The sequence below is a fragment of the Ciona intestinalis genome, chromosome 12 (assembly GCF_000224145.3).
Source record: "Ciona intestinalis chromosome 12, KH, whole genome shotgun sequence".
Taxonomy (NCBI): Eukaryota; Metazoa; Chordata; class Ascidiacea; order Phlebobranchia; family Cionidae; genus Ciona; species Ciona intestinalis.
Window position 1 is genome coordinate 5,217,212 of NC_020177.2, and position 11,987 is coordinate 5,229,198.

Genomic DNA, 11,987 nt, shown 5'->3' on the forward strand with positions numbered 1-11,987 from the left:
CAAATGCAACTTTAGCCGCTCTACATTCCATCTTAAGAGCGTACTTGAATTGCTCAGTAGAGAATAATATTGGACCTTCAACCAGAGAACTAGGGATGCTTTCGATTCGCTCTTCTAGTTTCTGTGTGAAGATTTAAGGTGTAAAACATGGGGTGAAATTTACACCCAACACCCTGTACTTTTGAACATGGGGTGGAATTTACACCCAACACTCTGTACTTTGAACATGGGGTAGAATTTACACCCAACACCCTGTACTTTAAACATGGGGTGGAATTTACACCCAACACCCTGTACATTAAACATGGGGTGGAATTTACACCCAACACCCTGTACTTTAAACATGGGGTGGAATTTACACCCAACACCCTGTACTTTAAACATGGGGTGGAATTTACACCCAACACCCTGTACTTTAAACATGGGGTGGAATTTACACCCAACACCCTGTACTTTAAACATGGGGTGGAATTTACACCCAACACCCTGTACTTTAAACATGGGGTGGAATCCACACCCAACACCCTGTACTTTAAACATGGGGTGGAATTTACACCCAACACCCTGTACTTTAAACATGGGGTGGAATCCACACCCAACACCCTGTACTTTAAACATGGGGTGGAATCCACACCCAACACCCTGTACTTTAAACATGGGGGGGAATTTACACCCAACACCCTGTACTTTAAACATGGGGTGGAATCCACACCCAACACCCTGTACTTTAAACATGGGGTGGAATCCACACCCAACACCCTGTACTTTAAACATGGGGTGGAATCCACACCCAACACACACACAAATACCACCTTTGCACAATACATACATGATAGTATCTGATCTGGTCTTGATATTCAGCAAGACTAGGCCCATGTTCCTTAAACACTTGTAGTTTCCCATCCGCGTCCTTCTCCCAAATCTCCGAATAATCGACACCGCTTGTAACTCGTTGAAGAACTTTTCCGCATTCAGATTTCAAAGATCCGATCAATGTATTTAGTTGGCTCAATATCTTCACGATCTCTTTGTTATCACACAGTGCCTAATAATGGGGGTTATGATGTCATGTGAGTAACATTAGGGGGCCGGACGTAGGTGTAACGTGTTTTGAATGTTTAACAAAATCTGGGGTGACATTGTTAAAATGCATTTACACTCAAAGTTGTCAAACATAGGAAACCTCATTGATTAATGTGGTGAATGCAATATACTTTGGCTCTGCTTGTTCATATAGACACCTAACAACAGGGTAAGAGTGTTAAACAAATTATGTCATTTGTTCGCCCCTGTTCAAAAGTTGGGGTGACATGTTATCGTAAATGGGGCAAATCTGGCCCAAATCCCAGGTGCCCATGACATGCCTTACTGTAGGATCACCCATATAGAATACACTTAAACATCAACATACCCCCTCACCTTATTAGTATGTTTATGAGGTCCAGGTGAAGTAACTTCTCCATCTCCTTGTACTTGTTGTTCTAATTCATGCTGGGCAAATATGCTGTGTCGCCATTGTGGTATGGCCTTGCATGACTGGACAATACTTTGAGATATCTATGAAAAAAATAGAAATAATGTTTTAAGTTACAGGTACCACGTATGTAACTTTGTGAGTAATTATTTATCTGTATTTCTGACAACTTGATATACCATTAGTGACCACTGTGTTGGAACAATTGATGTTTAGGTGTTTTACTCAAGGACACATACGCCCACAATGGTAGCAGCGCCGAGCCTTGAATTCATAACCTCTTGATTACACAATAAATTAGTGACCACTGGGTTGTAGCAACATCACATACAAACAACACATCCCCACCTTATTAAGTGAATGTTGTATCTCATCAAGTGATGGTTTGATCACTATGTTAGGAAGAGCCAGGATGATATCCGTCTTCAGGATTGGAGGGTTAGGAGTTGTAGGAGTACTGGATGTTGATCCGTAGTCCGAGGATGAGCTCTTCACTCGAAGTCTCTTCTTGATCCGGTCCAAAGAGTCTCGCAAACCTGGAAAAGAGAGTTTGATCTTATTGTTTAGTTATTGCCATCTATTGAAGAAATAATTATGAAGTTCAATGTTATTTAATGTCATCTTTTCTATGAACATTATCTTGAAGATATGTTCTTAGATGATAGTAAGATATCTCTCTATTTATTTTTACAATATCTTTGTGGACTTTGTTCAATGCTTTATTTAGGGGTGATGTGTCATAATATATTACAGTAAGACCCATTTCCCTTGTACTTTCGGGTTTAGCAGACCATTCAGTGCCTGTATTGTTACATACAACATCCACAGTAGCTTCACCAGCTTGTACTTACATCTGGTTAGAGCATCCGTGTTTTTCTGTGCAAACAGATGGAGGGTGTTGAAGTAAATACAACTCAAGCATTCCTGGCACCTCTGGCCTTTCAACTTCGCTTCATGGTGGGTGCAGTAGTATGGCTCCTGTTAATGTAATTCATGCTTACTGATATACACGGTGTTTCATACAACTTATGCTCACTGTCAAGTTATAACATGGGTGTCTTCTTATATATCAGACACACATGGTGTATTCATACACCTCATCATACTCACCACCAAAACTCCGATGTCTGATGGTTTCAATTTACTTTTTAAGATCTCTATGAGCTCATCCACGCACTGTTCCATCACCGAGGTAAGACGGGACAAATTCTCGATTCCTTTCGAACACGCAATCTCTGTCATTTCAACGAACCTTTGACAAACATGGTTTGCGTTGAAGTATTCCTATTTTGTTTAACAGAAGTGTCTTCTTGTAAACCAGACACACGCGATGTATTCATGAACACAATGCTCACTGTCAAGTAATTATTATTATACTTTTCCATATCTTCAATATCCATGGCTGGTGACATATATGTAACATTATAGTGAATTGGATGTCATCTTAACTTTTCAAACAGTAGCATTATATGTGTTGCACCCATGTTATAACACTTATCCTAAAAATGATCAATCAATGCAACATAGAAACGTTATATTTACTCGTTAATATGCAGCGGTTCTCCATCAGGAATGACCACTAGGGGGATTGAGATTATTTCGTCGAGAATTGTGTTTATCCGACACTCAATGGTGTCAGAGAGCTGTTTAACGAATAATTTAAACTCCCCAACTCGGTCCTCTACTCCTGATATAACTGCGGAAATATTTCTGTAATTTTCCATTGTTAAATATTACATGTAGAAGTGTTTTCATCAGTAAAGTATAGGCCATTAAATTGTATGATGCATTGCACAATAGTTAAGAGCGTTACATTTCGTATGGCGCCGTGGCATAGTGGTTAGCGCGCCTGTCTGTAACCCAGAGGTAATGGGTTCAAGGCTTGACATTGCTACCATTTTGGGCGTATGTGTCTTTGGGCAAGACACCTAACGACAATTGCTCCAACCCAGTGGTCACTAATGGGTTGTCCGAATTAGATTTGTTCTAAATCTTATTTCCCTCACATTTTTCTATGTTTAATGAACACCAGTTGATTCTTGTTAATCCTGGGATGAAAATCTCATCAAGTTGCGTCACATGATTGGATGATGCGTGAGTTAATATTGGTGGGATTTCCTCAATTAGTGACTTGTGTTCCTTGAGCATGTCTGTTAACCTAGAATGAATGTAACTTATTTATCCTCGCGTGGAGGAGCAACGACATTCATTATAATATGTGTGTTCTGTTTCATACACCTCGTGCCCGCTTACAAGTTACAACATGTGTAACTTTTTTGGCGATTATTTTCAGAAGTTATAACACTGGTGTAAGCAGGCAAGAAGTGTATGAAACAGTTAACAGACCATTAAATACATATACCAGTTGTGCTGATAATACATGAACATATGGTATTACTTATAAAGTTGAAACACAAAGTTAAGTTACGTCCACTTACGTTGCTGCGTAAAACTTTAATTTCTCCGAATCTATTGCAAGAAGTTTGAACGCCAAGTCGGGAACTTCGAGCTTTAGCCCCACCATGTGACGAGTCTCGCACAAGAGTTCGTAAACTCTCGGGTCAAAGTTCACGAAGAGTTCACGGGTTTCTGGGTGACGAACCAGGATTGAAGCTTTGAGCCCGCTCATAATTCCTTCCACACCTCGTGCCCATGCACGGTGAAATAATATCTGGGGTAAAAGATCCATAAGTTACAGATTAATCTATGAAAGTAACATGATACAAGATCTATCTATAGAAGTAACATGGATGTTTTGGTACTAGCAAACTACACAGCAAGTCTTGCTCCACCAATTGAGGCAACAGACAACTCTGGCCTATGAATGTTGAGGTAATGGGCCAACTCCGGCATAAATCTCATTTATCTAGCATGCCTCATTGCAGGACACCACCCATATAGAACAGCTATATACACAAACATCAAGCACCTCATACTCAGTCAAAGCTGCAGCCACTTTATTATAATTCTTGACAACTTTCCGAGCTTCGGGTGTTCTCATTAGGTCTTTGTTACGAGCCAGAGCCAACATAGAAATCTCAAGATGTGTGTAAAGCTGACGAGACCATAATATACGTCCGGATATCTGGGGGGAATGTCGTGTCTATGTCTTCTGTTGTGTTAATTTACCATTACAGTTGCAGCACCCTATGCAATATGCTATACAAGATACTAGAGACATGTTTCTTGGAGTCATCTGGTATTAAAGTACTTTGGAATATAGGCGTTTTACTTATCATTGTGTTATAAACATTTAGGATTCCGATTTTCAATATAAATACACAAAATGGACAAGTTTTGCGAGATAAACATTAACCCTCTAATTGATATACAATGCACTTAATACACAAAATACCGGTGGCATATTTCTTGCTATAGGAGGATCTTCCTTTTGTTTCTGATAAGTTTTCTTCATAACTTCAACCTCTTTGCCAAACAGAAGCAAAACCTTTATATTAAAGATGGTAGAAAATGGTTTAGTCTAGTTATAAGCTAATACAATATAACTTATTTATCTTTTCATAGCAGGGCAACAACAGTTGTTATAACACAGGTGTTCCATTTCATACACCTCAATTTTGAGTTACCATATATGTAGCTTTGTGGGTTACAGAAGATTGCAGCTAAAACACCGGTGTCTTACCCCACATCACACATAGTGGCTTCACACACTCTTATTGGAAATAATGAGCTTATACCAACAACATATTGTCTCCTACCCTTCCTTTAACCGCTGGTTGATAATATGTTACGATTCATACAATCATATACACCCACCCTCATGTATTTATCCCACAGATCCAACTCTATTCCTTTAATCTCCGCAAACTTTTCAAGCGTTGACACCGCCTGTGCTGCCTGTATGTATGAACATTTAATAAATAGAAGAATGTAAGTTACTTATCTTTCTATAGCAGGGCGTCAACATTCAGTATAATACGGGTGTTCTGTTTCATACATCTTGTGCCAGCTTACGAGTAACCATGTATGTCATTTATTTATCCTCGCATGGCGGGGCAAAGACAGTCGTTATAATATGAGTGTTCTGTTTTATACACCTCATTCCTGCTTTTGTTGGTCTTGCCCAAAAACATATGTGCCCACAATAACAGCTTAAGCCTTGCATTCCTAACATGTAAGAGCCCCCAAATATAGATGCTGGCATTTTAACCATTGTGCCATTGTGTTATTTGAATCCCACACATCAATAAAACATTGCTTAACACTGAGTACTTACAGGTAATGTCCTTGAGAAACACAACTCCACTAAACCCTGTATCCCTTCACGAATGCTCGATATCTGGTTCATGAAATCATCATAATCTTCACGGAACTCACGACAACGATGATTCAGGTGATCATATGATTTCTTTTTCACGGTTGCAATGATTGCTTTGTATTTGGCAACGTAACTTTCCATTCCCTACGTTTGATTGACAGGTAACTTTGATTGACAAGTGACTTTGATTGAAAGATGAATTTGATTGACAGATGACTTTGGTTGGCGGATGAATTTGATTGACAGATGACTTTGGTTGACAGATGAATTTGGTTGACAAATGAATTTGATTAACAGGTGTACTTGATTGACAGGTAAAGGTATGTAGTCTTACACTATCAACATACACACTACCAAATACCTGTAATCTAATATGAGGCAGACACGACAAAGCTTCTAAGGTCGTGGCCATCTCCCTTATTTGGAGCAGTCGCGCACAAAATGTGTCAAACCTGAAAAATTATGAACTTTTTATTTAATGAAATGTTAAAACACTTTTAAAATTGAAGGTAATGCAAAACAATAATACCTATGCTATGATTGCCATCCATAATAATCTACTGTTATCCACACATAACTTTAAATGATGTTTTGGTTTAAATATCTTTCGCTACATAATGCAAAAAAACTACAGTTTATAACTTTGAAGAATTCTTGCTGCATGGGAGTCGAAGCATTGATTTTGAAAATCTACATTATCTTGTTTGTTCCTTTACATAGATTTATATAAGAATATATGTTTTAAATCAAACCTATAACATATATATATATATATATATAATATAACCGAATTCTTACTTTGTTGAAAAAAACAGTTTTGGTTTTAAATAAAACATTATTATCTCTTATTTGGGACCAACCACATACCTCCCAAATATATAGTTTTCACTAAATTCAAACTGGGGTTCTTTCGGATTTTCTCGAAGTTTTTGTTTCGTGGCTTGGAATCTATTTTGATATGCTTCATTAAGTTTCAAGCAATCGTTTATTCGAGATACCAGTTCCTCTCTGTAATAGAAATCTTATATTAAAGTTTGGTGACCACATCAATGCCCACAGTCGAGTTGCAGAAGCTATTGCAGTGTGTGGATAAGCAGACATATCTAATTGGAAATCAAACCAACATTTTTGTCCCACACTATTTCTCTAATTACCTTGGATGGTCCCATATTTTTGTCACTCCTTGGTACATATATACTTTGGATGAAGACACCATTTGGTTTGTTATCTTCACAAAGAGTGATGTCATTCTTTCTGATGTGTTGTAGAACTGAGATATGCTGTAGATCATTCTCACTGTGTTTAGTAGGTTGGGGATGTGGTCTGTAGAAAAAATATACCTCATGCACACTGTCGAGTTATAACATGGTTGTCTTCTTATATACCAGACACACATGGTGTATTCATACACCTCATGCTCACTGTTGAGTTATAACATGGGTGTCTTCTTATACACCACACGCACATGATGTATTCATACACCTCATGCTCACTGTTGAGTTATAACATGGGTGTCTTCTTATACACCACACGCACATGATGTATTCATACACTTCATTAGATTGACTACCACTGGTCTATAGATCTCAACAATACAAACCAATCAAACTGCAAGGTGAGCATTTAACCAGAGGACCAAAGAACTTGTCGAGTGTATAAAGATAACGAACGTTGTCTTTTGCTTCGTTCGTGGCATCAGTGATCATGGAATCCTAAACAACATGTGTTATGTGGGGTATATATCTACCACATGTTATGTGGGGTATGTATCTAACACATGTTATACGGACATATATGTTTTATGATTCTATAAGGATGATGTGATTGGGTACACCTGGGATTTGGGTCAAAGTCCTTTACACCTACATCTCCACCGTTGTGTGGTATATATATGTAAAAACTCTGTATAGATTAGACACATACAGTTTGTATATATGGGTGAAGTCATATGGCGAGACACGTCTAGGACTTGGCATGGTTATATGTGAGTGAAATCATACAGTGAGGCATGCCTACTATTTAATTTAGAGTTGGTCTTTTTACCCCCATTTCACATCTTATGTTTGTTGTGTAGTAAATACTAACATTTCATGAAGCAAACAGATATTTACAATTTCTCTCCATTTCTTGATTGATTTTGACTTGAGTGCGTGCAGAGCTGCGGTAATTGCCCGAATCCTTGGTTTTCTAATCTCAGATAGAAGGCAATCAAATCTTGCGGTTCTTCTCTTCCAATGGTCAAGCTCGGCTGATGGTCCAATGTCATCTGCTTCACATTGAATTTGTTCGCTTACGACCAATATCTGTGATTGATAACTTTGAGAGCATGACGATTAATTTTTAAATGTGTGCTTGTACTCTTACTTTTGCGAATCTATGATAGAATCTTTTATTTGTGGGGCTTTATCCACTTGTAGCTACACCGCGCAAGCGCTAAAACCTCTTGATTGTAGGGTTTTATTAAATACTGGTATCGCGATTTTAAGCATGTGTTCATGCACATTTACACAACGGCCTTCTGGAGTCGTGAGGATGCGGTTTTATAATTTTTTGAATGTTCTCTGTTTACTACCAAATGGGACGAGGAAATATAATGAAGATGTGTCCCATCTTCCCCCACCCTACATTATTAAACATGTTGTAACCTGGTCAATCTCCTTCATCCAAACCTCGAGTTGTTTTTCTAAGTTCTCAATAACAGTTGGGTCAGAACCTGTAGTGATGGGAAGGGTTAACTAAAGATTAACTGCTAATGATTAATTGCGATGTAATTTAAATATAAATTTGGGATTCGGTTATTCCGTTGCGAAATAGACTGTTATTTCGTTACGAGAATCGTCCAAATTCAAGAGCACCAAATCTATCAAAAGGCTGTGTAGTTGGGGACAGGTGGTCCATGTTTTCATACACTTTACCGTCCCTTGTCCTTCCCCCACCAGTAGTTAGTAGTTTGCTGGTTTAACATAAAGCAAGTGTTTCGTCACCTAAACTCGCGTATTGACCCGGTGACATTGAAGTTATGTCAACGTTTACATCAATATGTGTGAGTTTAATCTGCTGCTCTTTCACACTGGTTCGTGCGTTCCCCAAACACTCGATAAACGTCTCAACTTCTTCCAAGAACCGTCCTCTGTACTGCTCCAAACGTTGTCCGGTTAGTTGGCCCCAGTTCTGTAGAAGTAAGAAGTTTCTGTAACCCAATTACTTCGTAATGCGTTGCAAGTTAGAGGTCAAAAGCTCTGTATCCACTATGTTGCCGTTGTGTATTTTATCTGTGGGGAGTTTTAACAACTGTCGCCCATTGTTATTTACATGCAGAAGATATAATTGACTTCCTGTTATGAAGAGTGCGCGCTAGACAAACACCTCACGTTCAGATACAACATCTTAGTTAAATGGATGCTACGTATTAGTCTTCTCGTATTGACAACTGCCCACAAAGGTAGCAGCCTGGAGCATCAAATCCTATCCTCTGGTTCTAAGACGAGCACTATGAACACTGAGCCACATCAATAAGTTAAATGAATTTCGATTAAAAAAAGTTCTTCGATACAGCTTGCTTAATTAATTGAAACAACGAATCGAAATGAATCAGCAAAACCAACATTGGTTAAACTCACGCTTGTCGCCTTTAGAGCTGGCAGCATTATCTTCGACATATAGAACTGCACAGCCCCTAACACGTCACCATCCTCCACCTCGAAACACCCAAAGTAGGCGTCCTTATGCACGTTGTCGGGTTTGATCGCTTTCTCATTGGAGTGGCGAACGAAGAAGAAGCAATGGCCGACCAGGGGCTGCAATTAAAAAGTTCAACTGAATTCTTACAGATGTTATACCTCTCGGTTTTTTTATCGTCTATTTAGTCTCGCGTGGCGGGGCAACGGCATGTATGTAACTTTGTGGGTGATTGTTTTTCTGTACGGCTGACAATTTGGACAACCCATAAGGAAATACTGGGTTGGGCCAGTTTCTATCTTGCCCAAGTACAGACGCACACAATGGTAACAGCATCGAGCCTCGAACTTAGTAACCTCTAGTTACAAGACAAGCACTGTATAACCACTTTTCGTCAAGAGATATGAATTTAAACTGGAACATCCTAGGTTCGAAACCAGGCAAGATTAGATAGTATACGTCCTATACCTCTTCTTGTGCGTTGGTTATAAACAGGTACTTCCCCTGCTTCTCTGCCATCACAGAGCTTTGTGTTGACGTCACAAGATGCATTGACATACTCGAACCTAGATCTGTGTGACGTAATAATGTTTATGCTTTAATTTAATAATACTAAAGTCTTGAAATGGATTGGTTACGTCCAATGCCAGTCCACTGCTATTCCGAGACAGTATTTCACTCCCTGACTTACCCTGTGGTTGCCGTAACCTCCCTGCTTGAGTAAGGGTTGGTTTCTTGGCTTGTTTCAACCAATTTAGGGGGCTGGGTTTGGTAGAACATTACCAGGGTTCGATTCCCGCCGATGCGAAAGAAATCCTCGAAGTAATGAAACTGAAAAATTAGGTTTTTGTTTCTTATACTTGCGGCCATTAAAAAAAACAAAGAACATCGGTTTCAGGTATATAGTAGGTTGGGAGAAGATGGGACACCTTTAGCACATATTAGATAAAGTACTCGGGATAAGACATTTTTTATCTGGTTCAATTTGGTAGCAAACAAAGAATATTTACAGAATTATAAAACCGTGTTCTTCGGGACTCACGTTGTAAAAAGAAACTTGTTAATTGTTAAAAACACGAACAATAAATGGATTCAGTTATTTTACGGTAATATTATGTTAGGTGTATTCATGGGTCGTATGTTTCGCCTTGACTTTGAAAAAAAAAACCTTTCGGAAGTTACCTTCGGGTCTTTACCAAGTATAGCTTCTACTTCGTAATGTTGCATGTCAAGTACGCTGCCGATCTGAAACAAATTAAATTGTCAAACACGTTGGTTATATACACGTCGGTTTCAGAGTAATTGGGCAACTCGGGCATAATTGTCGGGTCCCATGACATAACACGATGTTTATGACAACACACACATATAAAATAGAATAAGCATTTACATGCTTGACTTATATATACTAGTTTACCTGTCCACATATATAGTGATGACGCTCATCGAACTTGCTTGCCGTCGCCATATTACGTCACTGTTAATGATGTCAGCTTCAATAGCGATGACGTAAACTCGAATTTACTAACTTTTGTTTTTAAAATTTAAAATAAATCCTGTGACGTAACCTTATTGTGTAGTTGTAATGTTATACTGGTATTATAGCAAATCTATATTCTGACCTGAAGTAATTAAACTAATGTATTTAGACCAAAGAAATAAAAGCATGTGTGTACACCAACGGGGAACCAAACATACGAATCCTTATTCGTTGAAATTTAAGTTTGCACGATTGCTTTCCTTGCGCCTCTTGTGCCACTAAAAGTGTCTGACACTTGAAACCTTGTTACCAACACTTAACTACATTGTGAACCTCTCTTGTTTTCGAGTACTTTCACATCCATATAGGACTTTTTGTAGGAATATAAATTAATGTAATGAACGAATGTAACTTATTATTTCTCTTTATGTGGCGAAGCAATGAATTTTGAAACGACAATGGATAGGAAACACTGGTTATATGTCACTTCTAACTTGTGTGCGTCTTTTTTGCTGCAAAGTAGCTACAAACAATCACACACGGGCGTTCTATTTCATATACCTCGTGACTGCATACAATAGCAAAGGTTTAAATAAATGCTCTTTGGTGTTCTTGTATGAAACAGATGGTGGAAATTAACATATTAGTTTGATAGCATTAGACCAAACAAGGAATCCGCTTACTTTATAAATATAAATAAAAACTACCTTTACGTGATTATAAACAAAGAAATTAAAACAAAATTCTCTATTGTTTAAGAACACAACAAGCAAAGTGAGTTATTATGTTCATTAGAGTTGTGCAATGTTAGTGAAAGAGACGTGTAAGAATGGCGAATGAAAACCAGCAAGACACGATCAACTTGCATTTGACTACACCTGTAGTTGTAAATAGAAATTTTAAATGTACGCGCTACACTACTAAACGAAACTTTACATCAGTCAAATTTAAAATAATGTATGCTTCCAATGTTTCTCTTCGTGGGGTGGGGCAGTTTATGGTTATATAACGGTTTCGTAAACCAGCGCTTTAGCTCAGTAGTGCACCTGCTCTTACCAAAAGATATCGGGAAGCGC

The 11,987-nt window shown here is 38.4% G+C and overlaps 1 protein-coding gene and 1 long non-coding RNA gene across 4 annotated transcripts in view; one reads left to right on the forward strand and one right to left on the reverse strand.

Annotated features, from left to right (window-relative positions):
- Positions 1-6,096, forward strand: part of LOC113474745 — a 20,766-nt gene extending 14,670 nt beyond the window's left edge. The window contains exons 4-6 of the long non-coding RNA XR_003396430.1: positions 5,273-5,334; positions 5,714-5,828; positions 5,915-6,096. This is a non-coding gene — a long non-coding RNA (uncharacterized LOC113474745). The remainder of the gene's footprint in view (positions 1-5,272; positions 5,335-5,713; positions 5,829-5,914) is intronic.
- Positions 1-11,591, reverse strand: part of LOC100186822 (dynein heavy chain 5, axonemal-like) — a 48,091-nt gene extending 36,500 nt beyond the window's left edge. The window contains exons 1-23 of one of the 3 annotated variants that reach the window (XM_018814383.2): positions 10,849-11,591; positions 10,614-10,676; positions 10,123-10,262; positions 9,900-10,003; positions 9,374-9,550; positions 8,738-8,924; positions 8,399-8,466; positions 7,865-8,056; positions 7,354-7,465; positions 6,908-7,076; positions 6,621-6,761; positions 6,115-6,205; positions 5,712-5,897; positions 5,252-5,332; positions 4,830-4,922; positions 4,404-4,559; positions 3,913-4,145; positions 3,481-3,632; positions 3,017-3,170; positions 2,585-2,726; positions 2,326-2,452; positions 1,823-2,010; positions 1,420-1,557 (exon numbers count right to left, since the gene is read on the reverse strand). In XM_018814383.2, coding sequence (XP_018669928.1) covers positions 1,420-1,557; positions 1,823-2,010; positions 2,326-2,452; positions 2,585-2,726; positions 3,017-3,170; positions 3,481-3,632; positions 3,913-4,145; positions 4,404-4,559; positions 4,830-4,922; positions 5,252-5,332; positions 5,712-5,897; positions 6,115-6,205; positions 6,621-6,761; positions 6,908-7,076; positions 7,354-7,465; positions 7,865-8,056; positions 8,399-8,466; positions 8,738-8,924; positions 9,374-9,550; positions 9,900-9,989 — 2,877 coding nt within the window. In that variant the 5' untranslated portion in view covers positions 9,990-10,003; positions 10,123-10,262; positions 10,614-10,676; positions 10,849-11,591. Of the gene's footprint in view, positions 1-1,419; positions 1,558-1,822; positions 2,011-2,325; positions 2,453-2,584; positions 2,727-3,016; positions 3,171-3,480; positions 3,633-3,912; positions 4,146-4,403; positions 4,560-4,829; positions 4,923-5,251; positions 5,333-5,711; positions 5,898-6,114; positions 6,206-6,620; positions 6,762-6,907; positions 7,077-7,353; positions 7,466-7,838; positions 8,057-8,398; positions 8,467-8,737; positions 8,925-9,373; positions 9,551-9,899; positions 10,004-10,122; positions 10,263-10,613; positions 10,803-10,848 lie in introns of those variants that run through there. The other 2 variants (XM_026837014.1, XM_026837015.1) reach the window with 2 other exon arrangements.
- Between the last annotated feature and the right edge of the window lie 396 nt (positions 11,592-11,987).